This window comes from Osmia lignaria, chromosome 15, assembly GCF_051020975.1.
Source record: "Osmia lignaria lignaria isolate PbOS001 chromosome 15, iyOsmLign1, whole genome shotgun sequence".
In the NCBI taxonomy this organism is placed as follows: Eukaryota; Metazoa; Arthropoda; class Insecta; order Hymenoptera; family Megachilidae; genus Osmia; species Osmia lignaria.
Genome location: NC_135046.1, coordinates 4,610,563 through 4,624,317, shown reverse-complemented (window position 1 = coordinate 4,624,317; position 13,755 = coordinate 4,610,563). Strand labels below are relative to the sequence as shown.

At 39.5% G+C, this 13,755-nt stretch overlaps 2 protein-coding genes across 3 annotated transcripts; one reads left to right on the top strand and one right to left on the bottom strand.

Moving 5' to 3' along the window:
• Window positions 1–6,434: 6,434 nt before the first annotated feature.
• Pvf1 (PDGF- and VEGF-related factor 1) lies at window positions 6,435–13,310 on the bottom strand. Of its 2 annotated transcripts, none has more exons than XM_034315344.2 (6): window positions 12,836–13,310; window positions 10,385–10,487; window positions 7,866–8,077; window positions 7,646–7,756; window positions 7,042–7,226; window positions 6,435–6,594 (listed from the first exon to the last, which is right to left on the bottom strand). In XM_034315344.2, exons 1-6 carry the CDS (start codon window positions 13,025–13,027, stop codon window positions 6,435–6,437), a joined length of 963 nt encoding a protein of 320 aa, XP_034171235.2. In that variant the 5' UTR covers window positions 13,028–13,310. The 2 variants fall into 2 exon arrangements, 1 of the variants encoding a protein (XP_034171235.2); XR_013063548.1 differs by having other exon boundaries at window positions 6,517–6,594; window positions 6,959–7,226.
• On the top strand, window positions 8,127–10,259 carry LOC117600229 (uncharacterized). The gene is made up of 3 exons (XM_034315342.2): window positions 8,127–8,557; window positions 8,622–9,049; window positions 9,242–10,259. Exons 1-3 carry the CDS (start codon window positions 8,316–8,318, stop codon window positions 9,745–9,747), a joined length of 1,176 nt encoding a protein of 391 aa, XP_034171233.2. The 5' UTR covers window positions 8,127–8,315; the 3' UTR covers window positions 9,748–10,259.
• Window positions 13,311–13,755: the final 445 nt, after the last annotated feature.

Here is a 13,755-nt window from a genome sequence, read left to right as displayed (position 1 = left end):
AGTAAGTGAGTCAGTGAGAGAGCAAGAGAATGACGAAGACGAAGGAACGAGAAGGATAGAGGAAGAGAGGAGAGAACTGGTGATGGTCGACGAGAGAGAAGAGACAGCGAAGCGTGTCTCGACACGCGAGATGCAGGATCGAATTCGACCCTTGGATCCGGATCCACGAAAGTCTCGATCTCTTGGATCATTCTCGATGCGGACGTTTCTTACCCCGTTCTTTTTCTATCGATTTACCATCGTAGGATTATTCTTTTTTAGATCATCCCGATTGGTTTATTCCATTCGTGTGGATCCTTGGTATCTATAGGGAAACATAGCGCGAGGCATTAACGAAGAAAACATTTATATTCTAACAAAGAAAAAAAGCGCTGGAAGACCCAGAATAATTTGAGAAGCTATTAAAATTCCCATCGGCGAAATTCAATTTTGTTCAGCTTATAATAGATCTATTAGTACCGTCGATCGGGCGTCGATTACAGCGTTAAAATGGTGTGTAAACGAGCTCGGTATAAGGAAGGACATAATCGGTAGCTCGTTATACGCATCGTGGATGCTGGCCGTTTAACACGAAGCCGCCCCCTTAATACGGATAGTGGTTCGAGTTCGATGAAGTTGTAAGCATCGAATAGACTCTGGTAGATAGCGTAGTAGGGTAAAAGGGAAAAAGGAAGAATCGGAATGCGTTAGCGAAGGGCCACTTATTGAACGTTTTCCATACGCGAATGCAGCTCCAACGTGAAGAGATAGTATGTACTCGTAATTCAGTAGGGCTCATTAATGTCATCGGCACCGAGCGTGTAATGCGGCTGCGATCTTTCACTATTGCCAATCAACGTTCACTGAAGCCTACAGTGCTGTCATTCATAACGAAACAGAGAAAAACGTTGTATTACATTTATATACAGTTGTCTGGTAGTGTCCCAAAAATATTTGTCATTTTTCTTCATATTTCTTCATCTTTGCTCTCGCTACAAGACTTTGACCTCCTTCCTCTCATCCTTCTTCGAGTAGTCTGTCCTGTTTTTTTTCTTCTTACACATTTATACCTGTCCAGGTCTCTTGTTTTTCTCGTGCAAAAAAATATTTCACGAATCATTATTATTGCCGAGTTAGGCACATTCGTTACCGCGGTTGATTGCGTATCATTTCAGACAAACTGCAGCATGCGAGCGTGACGCAGCGGGGTCAACACTCAATCGGTGTACAACGGGAGCTGAATGTGCACCGGGAACACAAAAGAGAGACAAAAAGCAAGGGAGGGAAAAAGAGAAGCAAAACGATACAGCAGTGCTACTGGTACTGTGCGAGAAACGAAAAGAAAGATAAAGATGAGACGAAGGCAAAGTGGGCTGGAATATTTCTACGGCGTAAGGGGAAAATTGATGGCACGATCGCGAATGCTCTTGTTGCTTTTTTTACCGTGGTAAAAGCTACCCTGACGAACCTTCGTTTCGATTTTTTTTTTTTTTCAAGCAACGATTAAAATTACTGGCGAAATTTTCGGGAGAACCGAGACGCATAATGTATCAGCGGTACAATCGCGTGATCGTTAAAAAAACCCGATCCATGGCTGGCCGAACGAAGTGGTGCTATATTCTTTATTATATCGGATGTAATTTGTGTTACAATTCGAAACACACAAAAGGCACGTTAGCACGAATACGTTGCTTTCTCTCTGTCACGATTCACGGATTCGATAGCTGAACGGAACTAATCACAATGGCTTGCCAACGATGCGGTCTGGCACAATTTCGTCACCTATGGTCGTCTAGCCTTTTCAATAGCCTCGTTCACACGTGAACGTAATAAAATCGTGACCTATCTATCGCATATAGGATTTAAACTTCCAACGACGATTAGGGACAAAATTCCTAATGAAGCGTCAGGAATAAAAACTCAGACTGTTTACTGAAATAAGAATATAGTTGCTGGTACTCTCTCCTCAAAGTGCAGGATCGAATTGTCTCGCAGAACCACCGACAAAGTGGGGTGCATCCATGAATTTTTTCCATGGTGACAGACCTTTGAAAGAATATATGTACCATCGGTATCGGTCGATTCTTAATTTGGGCTACGTGACACCGCGTCGCGATACTAAACAGATGGAAAGGCAAACTCGATGACTGCACGATTGCAATTCCTAATTGTACAATAATGTCCCTCGAGAAAAATCTTAACCAAAAGAATTCAGATTTGACAATATGGCCTTTCTTAGCCTTGTCTCGAGTCAGAAGTTCCCTTAAGAGGGGGAAGCACGGCAAATGGCCCACTCGAGCGTTCGTTTATTTCGACTTTTCTAACACTTATCTCGCTGAAACCTTGGTAATTTGAATTTCAAAATATGTTAGAATATACATATTAGGTCGAAGGTTCTCGGGTAAGTGCCATGTCTTTTGACACAGTCCTGTTGCCGGAGAGTCCCGAGACTCTCCCCATCTCGTGGCGAGATCCTTTATTCCGAATCCTTATCTCTCTGCACGCGCTACGAAGCATCGACGACGTCGGGCCACCGGCCCCGTGTACGCATCCCCTCAATGCTCGGCACCAGAGCGTTAGGCCCTTTGCCATCGATATCCAACCAATATCATTTGCGATATGTACTTAGAACCGCGAGAATCTTTCTTGGTATGTATCATCACTCAAACCGCCGTCGAACCTTAATGATAGATTTAAAGTTCCAGTCATTGGCGATACAGTATACTTTCACAAGGCTCATTTCTGACACGTGCGTCTTCTAATAAAATAATTGACGCCAATAAACGTGTCTCTATTCATTTATTAGGGTGATTATAAAAGTTTCTGATTTTTGATCAATTTTTGGACACTGGTCATTTCGTGTCTCCCATAAGTGTCTTCGTACAGAGAGCTTCGGTAATATCTTATCTGGTCGTATCTTGTTTAAACACGTTCCACCTGGTCCCAACTCGTCACGACCCACGCCATTTTCTACTGTTGCTGCCCACGTTGTTTCGTAACTTCCCATGAGAACACTTTATCACGTATCGCTTCGTCTCTAGGCATTGTGCTTTTCCTATTGATAGTACGCAAGTGTCTTTGAGCAGAGTGCACCATAGAAGCAATTAATGAATCACCGATTACTGCATCAACGTGTTTAGAAAGCAAACACTGCAGTAACACGTGATAAGGCTTCTATTTGTCTACTAATCTTTCTGCTAAGAGCTAAAATTGCTTATATGGCGAGGTATACGCGTAAAGTTTGAAGATGAGCTGGACCTTTGACGTTGCTTGGCAAAAAGGATAACCAGGCGACGTATAGAATTAGCGAAATGGTCCCTGGCGGTGATTAGGAGGACCCTTTTAAAGACGATCGAATTACACGGTGCGCGGAATTCCCCGTACGGGACGATTTGTAGCAGTAATCCAGGCTTACCGTTCCCGGTGCTTGGATGCGCTTTAATATGATTTAAACCTACCACCGTGTTGGCTACCGTGTTACGATCGTGAAGCTGTGTTGTAGCCGTCTTATACGCAGTACCTTCCACTCGAGTCCTTGGGAGAAGAGCAGCCAAGATCGGGTCGTGATGAAGCGGGACAACGATACACACGCGTGCGTACACGCAAGAAAGTGGCGCGTAAAATACGTAGGCGAGGAGGTACCGGTTTTTTTCCGGGGCCCACTACTGCTGTTCCTCTTTGAATTTTAAATCTTTCTTGCTACCGAATGCAATTAAGCTGCATTCAAGCGACGGGCAAAAAAATTCGAATTCGCTCGATTAAACCGCGACCGGTGCCTTCCGTGGCGGCTTTCAACGCTCACGCGTTTATTTACCTATCGGTTACACGTGAACGTGCAACTTCGAACCTTTTCTTTTTTCGCTTTGATCACTCGTATTTTTTTTTTTCTTTGTAACTTTCACCTTTTTGTTTAATTCCGCTGTTAGTATGTATACCCCGGTGCAACGTAGACTTTCCTTAGATAAGAGGAAGTGTAGGAAGGGGGTTCAGATCAGGCTTTCCCTGGGTTCTTCCAAAACCAAAGGCAACCGGTAAGAAGTATCCCCCCGTTCAGTTATTCTTAGTCAAAGAAAGGTTACGTTGGACTCGAGTGCACGTGCGTCAGGGAACAAGCAAGACAATCGCTTTGAGGTAGCCGCCAAGTTGTGCCGACAAAGTCACAGGGCGACGTACGAACGAGTTACTTCACTGCGGTCCGCGCCTTGGCAAAAGTGACAAGGCCTCGGCAATTATAACGGGTGGCACAAAAAAAACGGCGCCTCGTCCACTTGGAATACTTCTTTCTCTGTCTCCCCCACCCGCTCCTTTCGTCCACTGCGTGCTCGGACATGCTGCTCGATATGCAACATTATCCGCGAAGTCTTTCTCCGTAGAGATCTCGTCGGATGTTCCACGGGATCTTGATGATCTCCATAAAATATTAAATCTCGACAATCTGGTCGATACGACGTTCCTCATTACCACGGACTATAAACTGTTTATTGAATTGAATTTCGCATCGGAGTACCGTTTATATTCATTTCCTTCGACAATATAACCGTTATATGACAACATAAAGAATGGATTATTGAAATTTAAATATTGTGTTAAATAACGAGCTTGAAACAATTGCAAATAGTAAAACGAGATGAAAATTGATCATACGATCGATTACAATCGATTTGATCTTCAATTTGCATGAAAATTGAACGAGTTGCGAATGGTGGGCAATATTGGTCTGATGATACGGCAACTCGAAATTATGATCAGTCTTGAATCATTTTAAATCATTTTATATCAAAGAACTTTTGAAAATGATGAAATACAGGTCGAAAATTTCCTGTTAACTTTAATGACAACTCAACTTAGGTAATGTTGCAATAACTGATAATATATTTTATAAAAAAATATATACACACTGCAATAAAGTTTAAAGTAGCGGCATCTAAACCATGCTTGAGGAAGGTGTTATATTTCCTCAGCAGCGTTCAGATGGCAGTAGAACAGCCTACGCAACCAGACTATAATTATCAAATAAAATAATATATATAGAAATAAGACAGAATATCATATTACTGAGAACAAACGAGTTTAATAAACTAAAAGCGCTATACTAAACTTGCTTTTATACGTTCTTCAACCTTTTGCCGCGCCGTGATTTTTTCAAAAGGTACTACTCGCGCTATCTAACGAAGAGCGGCAAAATTCTTACCACTAGTAGTGTTATGATATAAAAACAATCAGTTGAAACAGTAGGATGTTACTCAAAAAAAATTTTTTTTACTCAAAACATTTAAAAACTAATAGATAAATAGGACAGCTGTTAATTTAATATGTAAGTCGCAGTGTGACCTTTGAGGTTTAAAGTAACACGGGCAAATTTTAACGTTTCTGTAAGTACAGGTAATTTTCATATAAATCATTTTATTTTATTGTAAAATATGGTCTAAATTTATTTCGTGTGGCTTTCTATATTTCTGAAATATTTATGCATGTATGTACTAAATAATATTTGAACTTTATGTATGTATATTTTGTCTCGTATTCATTTTATTCTGCTGAGTGCATATAATGGGTTGCTGGCTTATTATTAGATATTTTTGGCGCCATCTGACGCTGCAAGTTTTATCAAAATACAATTTTATTTTTTAATGAATTAAATGTTTATATGTCTGGCAATATTATAAATAATGTGTAAACATAAATCGTGATTTCATTATAATGGATCAGATACCAAAGCGGCAAAAAATTACTGAAGAATCGATCGTAAATGACATCGCGTTCTCCGTTAGTAAGTTTTTTTGAGTAATATTCTTTGTTTTATGATTGTTTTTATATTATAGTAAACATTCTTTTCAAATTTATTTTAAAGTTAATAATACGAAAATTACGTTTTTCTCTTCCTACCTTCTAATTGGAAAGTTGTACGTTGAGGTTATGTGACTACTGGATCTGTAGTCACTGGCATAACCTTACCTTATAAATACCAGTTGTATTAGAGGTTAAGGGCTAATCTTCATCTTTATTATTAAACATCATATTTTTTAGGCGAGCTGTCTTCAACTATTACCTCCATAAGCAAGAATTATGAGGTTTTATTAAAGGTTAATAATGCAGTAGCATTGTATATGCAAAATGCCAAGAAGCGTGAGACGTCGTTTGTTGATGAGATACAAAGTAGCTCGAAAGAAAGCATAGAAATAGAACAATAAATACATATTTAATCTTTGTAATATTTTATAGATACATATTGTATCTTAAATAATTGTATTTTCTCCTATCACAAAGTCTCTTGATATACAAAAATACAGTGACTTATATCCTGCAATGTTGAAGTAATACTATCACATAAATACTATAATTACATGGTGTATGTTGTAATTGAATGGCACACAGGGAGAGGGTCGAACCATAAGCATGTTCCATTAAATAACTGTCTTTATAAGTCTTGTGATCTATCTTTTAAATATCCATCCTTATTTGTATTCCGGGTCCTGTTTAGGTTTTCTTCTGGGATCTGTTGCGTCTAATGCAAATATCACCGGTGGTACATCTGGCTTTTGTGTTTGACTAAATCCATAATTAGCTCCTTTTGTGGCTGGAAACCAAGCCCTGGACAATGGTACTTGTCGACAACTGAAACATATCATTATAAGTATTAGAGAATTTCTCAATTCAGAAATTACATAAAAAAAAGGAAAAGAAACATGAAACATCAAATTTGCATGCTTTTAATAAACGCACAGTATGTATTAATGAAGTTTATGTTTGAAGAAGGCTACATATTGCTTCAGTTGTTTCCAATTTATGATGTTATTGCAAAAGCAGAGATAATGGCATAAAAAATAGGTAGAAATAAGATTTCTTCGAGTGTATTAGTTAAATTTTGCACAGAATAACGATTAAAGATTAGATTACGAAAAGTTAATGTTTGTCAGTATTAAAATGATTGCAAGAAATTGGTAAAAACGAACGATATATGCAGAAAGCGAACGCTTACAAGATATGCGAGAAAGTAGAGTGCAGTGAGAGAGAAGAGTTGTGTTATTCCTCTAGTAGTGGCCCTATTCTTTCCGTTCACACCTGCACGTATTTTGGTCGAAGTAAAAGCCAGTAGAACATTCTTGCTCCTCTCTACAAAAGCAGGTACAAAGTTCTGGATTCCAGATCTTCGTGTCGTTGTTCTTGTAACACTTCTCCTCCTCGTCGACGTTGTTGCACATGCATCTACATTCCGCTGGTATGTAGGATTGCTTCTCGTTACAATGCTGAGAAAGATAGTGTTCAATCAAAAAACAATCATCTCATATTTATTTTTGTATTCATTTGATTAATGATCTTAATTTCTTTACAAAATGCACTGAGTGCGTTGTAGATTTCGAACGTGTTGATTAGAGAACAGTTATCTTCATGGTGTTCTAGTTTTCAGCCTTATCCGGTCAAGGTGAGTCTGGTAGACTCACAGACCTAGTTTTCTCAAATTATATGTCTAAACATTTTTTTAAAATTTATTTTAAACATAAACTACTCCGGATGAGACTTGAAAATGAACTCCTATGCATTTGTGCAAGAAAACTGCATTACAATGCAACAGCGTTCGCGAACTACGTAAGTTTGCAGACCGACTTATACCGAGTTGTACCGGTTTAAGAAGGAAGATCCCAATTATCGACTGTCCTCAAATTACCTCCTCCTTAATTCTGCAGTCGCACTGACATTTCGTGTGTTCCTCTAATGGCACAATCCGTTTGCCTTTATAGGTCAATCCATAAGATTGTTCGATCGACGTCACGAGCACCTTGAAAATACGTTCGTCATTATATCTATCTGTAATCAAAGCTGATGGAAATGTCTCATCGTTGCTTATCAATGCTGACCGATTAATCAGGTCAGCCTAAATGACTCACTTCGAAATTTCGAGTTTCCACAGCGGTCGGTTGGCAGGAAAGCAACGAATGGCTACAACAACCTCCGCATCTTTTAACCCGGGTGCATGAGGGGTAATAAATAGTTGAAGGATCGGCGTCTTGTTTCAGAGGAACTGTTTGTAATTCCGGTGTACACGTAGCTGGAACAGGTCGTTCCGCGTTCGAACGTTCACCGGTCTCTCCCATTCTACCTGTGAAACAAGGTCGTACTGTACAAGAAATTTTCGAAACCTCGAATTAGTCAGAAAATTTCTATTTTTCCCCTCCTTGCGGTGAGATTCCTGTGACGTCTTTTGTTCAGTATGGTCTTTGTGGTTTCTGGTTATCGAGAAAACGGGCTACCGGTTTGGGCATTAGTGCTGACATTTGGGTGTATTCGAATAGTCTGTCATAGCGTTTCTGACTCGATTTCTTTTAGATTCAATAACGATGGACGAACGTATGCAAGCAATATCGTTCGCGAACAGCTACTTCGCTTTGGTCGATGGTCTTGCTTCCGGTTTAGAAGATCACTTATCCGAGGACGTGGTCCTAGATTGGTTTGGTAGAACGGTCAGAGGTAGAAGAAACGTAACCACCTTCATAGAAGCGCATAAAGTAAACTCTAGACATATATTCTCTCAGATAACACCAGTTGCTGGTATCGGTTATAAAAAGAAACATTTCAATCGGTAAGATCAGCTTAAGATAAAAATAAAAAAAAATAAATGGTAACCCTTGAATTCCCTTGTACAGAAAAAAGATCCATTCCTATCACAAATCATTGAACAAAGATGTCGATTTGTACAATGATGCAAATAAAAAATCGAACGATGAAAGGTTCTTGGAAGAATCAGAAGTGTCTCCGAAATGCAAAACTACGAAGGATATTAATCAGAATGAAATCGACGCGAAGGTAGTCAGCGAAATGGATGACATGTCTTACGATCTGTGCGAGGGTGATCTCAGTAATCTTTTCAAACTCGAGATCGCGTCAACCAACATAGAAGAGATCGAGCAAAGCATTAATAGGATAAAATTGGAAGAGGAAATGGCACCAACCATCAAAGCCGTCAAGAGAGAGTGTGGTCAAGGAGATGGACCTGCTATCGTTGAAACTAGCACGATAAAATACGTGGAGGCTGATGGAGAGATCGAATTCTCTAGGAAATTTTGGAAACGAGGCAAGGAATTTCACTTCTATTTTAATTTTATCCTTTCCTTAACAACACCGTTTGATATCGTGCCGTCTGTGTAAGTCGTCCTTCCTGATTCTTCGATCCCTTTCAAATGAGTAAACAATGAATTGTTCATTGAAGCGAAACGAGTTAGCATAAAAAAGCGTAATAGAAATCTCGTTTTATCGAATCACACAGATGCATGGAACGCGTATATCACTGCTGCGTCCAACGTTCACACTTGGAAGCGACCATGTAAATTGCAAATCGCGTATACCACTTTAGTTGGACAGCCAGCCTTGGAATCATCTCGTAGAAGCAGAAATACTGCAACACGCTTTGAACAGCCTAAAACTAAACTGCCTAGCTTATTGGAAATCAACGAGATCAGTAACAGATTGGTACCCAATGGAGACCATTTTGGTGGATTCTTAAAGGAGATTGATTTCTACGAAGATCGTAAGGAATTTTTGAAAAATCTGGGAACACAGATGATATCTAAAGATCCTGATACACCACTGTTCGCTCCTCTCTATGTAGAGAACAAGCTTGTTTTCAGCAAACCATGTGGTAAAATCAGTGATAAAAATAGGGAGAGTAAGAAGAAGTTTAGCTTCAATTATCAGATTCATCTGATCATATACGAAGGTACCAATAAGTGCAGGATGAATCTTCTCCATGAATTTGAAAAAGCAAGAATTTAGAATTCAATACTCCAATACAGTTATTATTATTTTTTTTTTATTTAGGTATTGTTTTGAAGATTATTTTATGGGGAGAAATTATTGTTAGAATAATTTTTTTTTTTTGTTTAACAATTTTTTTATTGAAAATCGTTCTGTGATATTTGAAGGTTTTACGTTTATAGGGTACAGTGATGAGGTATTACAAGCCAATTTATTTTTTTTTCTTTGGTTTTGGTGTGGTATGGTACATTAAGATGTACCATATTTATTAGGTGATCTCACGTTCACCAGATAATCGAGTTTGAACAACGAAATTGCTCTTTTATCTAAGTGAATAATGTATTGCAGTATTGTTTACTAGCAATAATTCGAATAATTTACTAAGTGCAGCTGGTACCTGCGCTAATTGTATGATACTCGCTCTACGACGCAGTATTTTTGTTTAAATTTCAGTATTATACAATGGTATTCTGAATTGTTATATTATCGTGAGAAAATCCATTACAGTTTTCTTGGAGCTCGAATAAACTGTGATCAACAAGATCATGCATTTTGTTTCTCAGACTATCTCAACCAGTTTTCCTTACGAATAATTATATTTATCGATTCATAATGAGAATCTTGTGCACTGATAATTATCCGTGAATGTACTTACCGCTAAGAGAAAAGGCCTCGCTATCTGGTACACCATGGACAAGGTTAAGGAACTCGTCAACCGATGTGACGGAATTAATTTTCTTCGCTAATTGCAGCGATCTCTGAAAAGCAATAAAGTTCTTGGTGAAACAGGTGTAATTAGTAGAAAATGTCCTCGCTTTCTCATAAAGCATTGCAACATATCCTCGATATTGATAAACAATCTAATCTGATAATCGAAGTCTGGACTTTCACCGGACATAATCGTGATGGTGAAAAAAAAAATTCTGACTTATCACTTACAAAAGTTGTCACCGCGAGAAACGTATTAATCATCCGTTTTTTAAATACTGTTTCGTTTAAGAATTCAGATCTTTTGTCATGCATATCGTGTGTTTGAGAAGCCGACGGAAGATCGTGTGAACAATTGTTCATATATCTTGAATGTTGTTTTTAACAATGCACGAACTGGTGGTATCGCGATAAAAAAAAATGTATGTACGTACAGGTCGATCGTAATCGGCTTTTTTCAAAGGTACCGATGGTCGATTGATCGACTTTGGAATATTTGCAGGTCCCCATCTCGTGAAAAAACGTTTGATCAAAGTAACGCAAGTCTAATAATAATTGTCACAGGTATTTCCCCGATAATATTCAATTCCTGAGTCATCAACTTTGATCGCGGATGCTCGTGTAACTGGTTCAACAATTACGAAACGATCGCTGGTCAATCATCCGAGAAATTGTAAAAGAACACTCGAAATACAGGCACTTGTTAATGCAAAATCCCATAGATCTTATGAAACGTGCGGTCGTTGGAATATTAATAGGCTTCCTGTGGATAAGGCGTTAAGAATGAATCATCGGTAGAAGGGTTAAAAAACATTTTCCTGTAGATTTTTGCGAGACACGTCCAAGTCGAGTGGCGTCTCTGGATCTGAAACGTTCGCCTTCCAACTTGGAACAGGTTCTGAACAAACCACCATCGCGTTTAGTCGCCAAAAAACGAAGAAACGGTAAGAACCGATTTCTAAGAAGCTTCGGTGTTAACGTATCCTTTCGATAAGTTCGATCGGGTTCATTCAAATACCAAACTAATATTTTGTTAAACAACTGAATCTTGAAATGAACAACGGTATGCGATATCGATAACGGTATGCGGAGTATTTTATTAAACAGATTACGCACGCAACGATTTGCATAATCGAGAAATGTGCTGTCCCGAGACATTGTACTTTCTAAGAATCGTGGTTTCTTGACGTTTCGTGGTAATTTAATGTACATTACACAACTCCCGATCGATCCGCAATAATCTCGTTTATAACAGCAGGTATATAAAATAAAATCTGTTTCGACCTTGTCCGAAGGAATAGGTTCTTTACCTTGCAGCTCTCGCGTGATACGGTAGTTTTATTAATCGTAACCTGAATTTCTCTCTCCTTTCGCCTCCAAATCAATCAGCGAAATAGTATAGGATAATTCGAACAGAATATTCTTATAATAATTGTCAATCATACTCGTTCTCCGCTTAATTAACGATCTTTATCCCGCTAATCGATAAAATTAGATAGATTCTCGCCAGGTAATCGGCTAAGTATTCGCTGGAACGTCGAGTGACGGTGCTGTTCGATCAATTACCTATATCTTATATCGAATCGCGTACTTCGTGACGAGAATTCGAAGTGTTTCACTTCGCGATATCCTTGACCATTAGCGTTACTCGTCCTTCGACGTCATCCAGGAGGTCTTTACGGGAAAAAATCCAGCTCGCTCTCGTTTTGCTTAGAATGTCGTAACAATATCGGTATGTATCACGGACGAAAAGGAAGTGGCGCCTCGTTTCGTGTGCGCGCACAGAATAGCGGAAAAACACGATTGTAACAAAATCAAAATGAATGATCGAGTTCCGTATAATTCACGTCAATGCGTGCTACGTTCCTTTTGTCATTCGTGTAATTCGGGATGATATCATGGTGTTTTCACGATGTCGAAACAGGTTGTTTCGCTGCAGATGTGACCGGCATTCGATACTCTATATTGAAAACTTTGAGGAATTTCATTCGTCCATGATAATAGTACCTGCCACGCGCGTCATAGGCAAATTGGTTTTTAAACTTTATCGCTGTGTGTTACGTTTATCGTGTACGGTCTTTACAATGCTGGCGGGACAACATAATTGCGCTATTTGCCCAAGCGAGAACGTGGGAGTGTTATAACGCGAGGCTTGACAACGAAATTGTTTCGTCGAAGCTACGAATTATCCTTCCATTTTGCGCCCTTCAACGACGTATGTACGCGTCGTGAAAATTTTTTACGAAACACGTGAGAAACACCACCGACATCAGCTGGGAAACGGATGATACCACTGCGACGTATATATACGTCATCATGAATGGCAAAGAGTTTCGATTATTATACAACCGACATAAATCAGGTTTTAACAAAACAGAACACGTATTCATCGACTCACCTCCAGTTCGTTGTCAGTAGCTGCAAATCTGTTGGCTGGTTGCACGGTAGGCTTCGACTTTCCATTCCTGCCGCTCGGGCCAGGGAAAACCAAGCTGTCAGAATCATGGTGGAAGTTGAGGTCGTCGTTCTGTGCCACGACCAATCCACAGATAATTGCGAACACGATCGTTTTACGTCTAAAGCGATACATGCTTCTTCCCTTGTGCGCGCTCGCTAAAATATCAGTATACAAAAAGATCGTTCGTATGCAAATTGTTTGACGCGCGACCAGAGTGTTTCTTGTCTGCAAACGTAGGCAGGTGTTTGGTGGCGTCAGTAATTCGTTAATTACTAGGAACTTAGGTAACAACACGTGTTTACGAGGCACAAGCTAGCGCAGTTTGCATTGCACTCGCACGGAAAAACCGCGACAAGTCACACCTGAGCAGGTTCCTCTGCTCGCGTCGCGATCGACTGCTCGAGCGAATACGTCTCGACGCGTATTTCTTGCTACACACACGCGAGCCCCTCACACGTACGAATCGCAATAGACCACACGATCAGCTCGTGATACGGTTCTATCTCTTTCTTTTTGCGTTAACTCTCCGATCTTTATCAGGGCGAAGGTGTTAATGGGCGATGCGTTATCTATCGGGTGCCAAGATAATTTGTTTTCTGTTTTTTTATTTTTTTTTTTGTTCGATGAAATTGGAGAGGAGCGAATATGATTGATAACGATTATTTTTACACCATGAGTGTGCAATAGTTGTGATAAAATCGGTGCGTTTGATCATTTCGTACATTTTATAAAAAGAAGAGAGAGGAAGGAGGGAGAAACTTGGTTTCGGGTCTGTTGGGACACTTGTCAGTATGACAAGTTAAATACGGGGCAATTAAACGCGGACTAGCGAGAAAAATCGTATAGGTCGTTAAAGATGA

What these genes read in the sequence shown, in the direction of transcription:
- LOC117600229 (XM_034315342.2), top strand. Translation starts at nt 8,316, where the DNA reads ATGGACGAACGTATGCAAGCAATATCGTTCGCGAACAGCTACTTCGCT. An exon ending in AAAAAGAAACATTTCAATCG is followed by an intron (nt 8,558 to 8,621) that starts GTAAGATCAGCT and finishes TCCCTTGTACAG; the next exon opens with AAAAAAGATCCATTCCTATC. An exon ending in TAGGAAATTTTGGAAACGAG is followed by an intron (nt 9,050 to 9,241) that starts GCAAGGAATTTC and finishes CGAATCACACAG; the next exon opens with ATGCATGGAACGCGTATATC.
- Pvf1 (XM_034315344.2), bottom strand. Translation starts at nt 13,027, where the DNA reads ATGTATCGCTTTAGACGTAAAACGATCGTGTTCGCAATTATCTGTGGA. An exon ending in CTACTGACAACGAACTGGAG is followed by an intron (nt 10,488 to 12,835) that starts GTGAGTCGATGA and finishes ATTGCTTTTCAG; the next exon opens with AGATCGCTGCAATTAGCGAA. An exon ending in TTCGACCAAAATACGTGCAG is followed by an intron (nt 6,595 to 7,041) that starts GTGTGAACGGAA and finishes GATATGTTTCAG; the next exon opens with TTGTCGACAAGTACCATTGT.